The 551-nt window shown below is 64.6% G+C and overlaps 1 protein-coding gene across 1 annotated transcript in view; it reads right to left on the bottom strand.

Annotated features, from left to right (window-relative positions):
• Positions 1-551, bottom strand: part of Trim25 (tripartite motif containing 25) — an 18,298-nt gene that overhangs the window by 17,360 nt on the left and 387 nt on the right. Inside the window, 1 exon segment of the mRNA XM_033762963.1 lies at positions 308-551. This exon segment is cut by the window's right edge and continues 116 nt beyond it. Within this exon segment, the coding sequence (XP_033618854.1) occupies positions 308-551 (244 nt within the window).

Genomic DNA, 551 nt, shown 5'->3' with positions numbered 1-551 from the left:
AAAAAAAAAAAAAAAAAAAGACTTCTGCTAATCACCGTCATACAAGCACAGGCTTGGGCGAGAAACTGCACCTGCGCCCTCCCTCTGTTGTCCCCTCTGCAAAATGGGCATGTGGGGAGCACACAAGGGATGCGGTGGGGAGGGCTTCCGCTCTGTCACTGGGATGCTCCCTCCACACCACCACCCCCCCAGCGCCCACAGGTGGCCTGGAGCGCGCAGGTCCCAGGCGCAGTGAAGCCCATCTGCCCAGAGGGTCGTACGATCCCAGCAGACCCCCGGCCCTGTGCGCCCTCCCGGCCGGGCCTACCTCCAGGTCGACGCTGGCCTGGGTCAGGGGCACAGGCGAGCAGACCTTGTGCTCCACTAGGCAGATGTGGCAGATGCACTCGCCGTGCTCGGGGCAAAAGAGTTCCCGCAAACGGTTGTGCTGGGGGCATTTGCGGCGCCGCAGGTCACCCACAGGCGCCTGCAGCCGGTGGTCCTGGAAGGCGGGGCTGTCGAGGTGCGGCCGCAGGTGCTCCTGGCAGAAGGAGGCCATGCACACGAGGCAG

Source organism: Fukomys damarensis, unplaced genomic scaffold (assembly GCF_012274545.1).
Source record: "Fukomys damarensis isolate Sample0158 unplaced genomic scaffold, DMR_v1.0_HiC HiC_scaffold_13, whole genome shotgun sequence".
NCBI lineage: Eukaryota > Metazoa > Chordata > Mammalia > Rodentia > Bathyergidae > Fukomys > Fukomys damarensis.
This window is presented reverse-complemented; position numbering and strand designations above follow the sequence as displayed.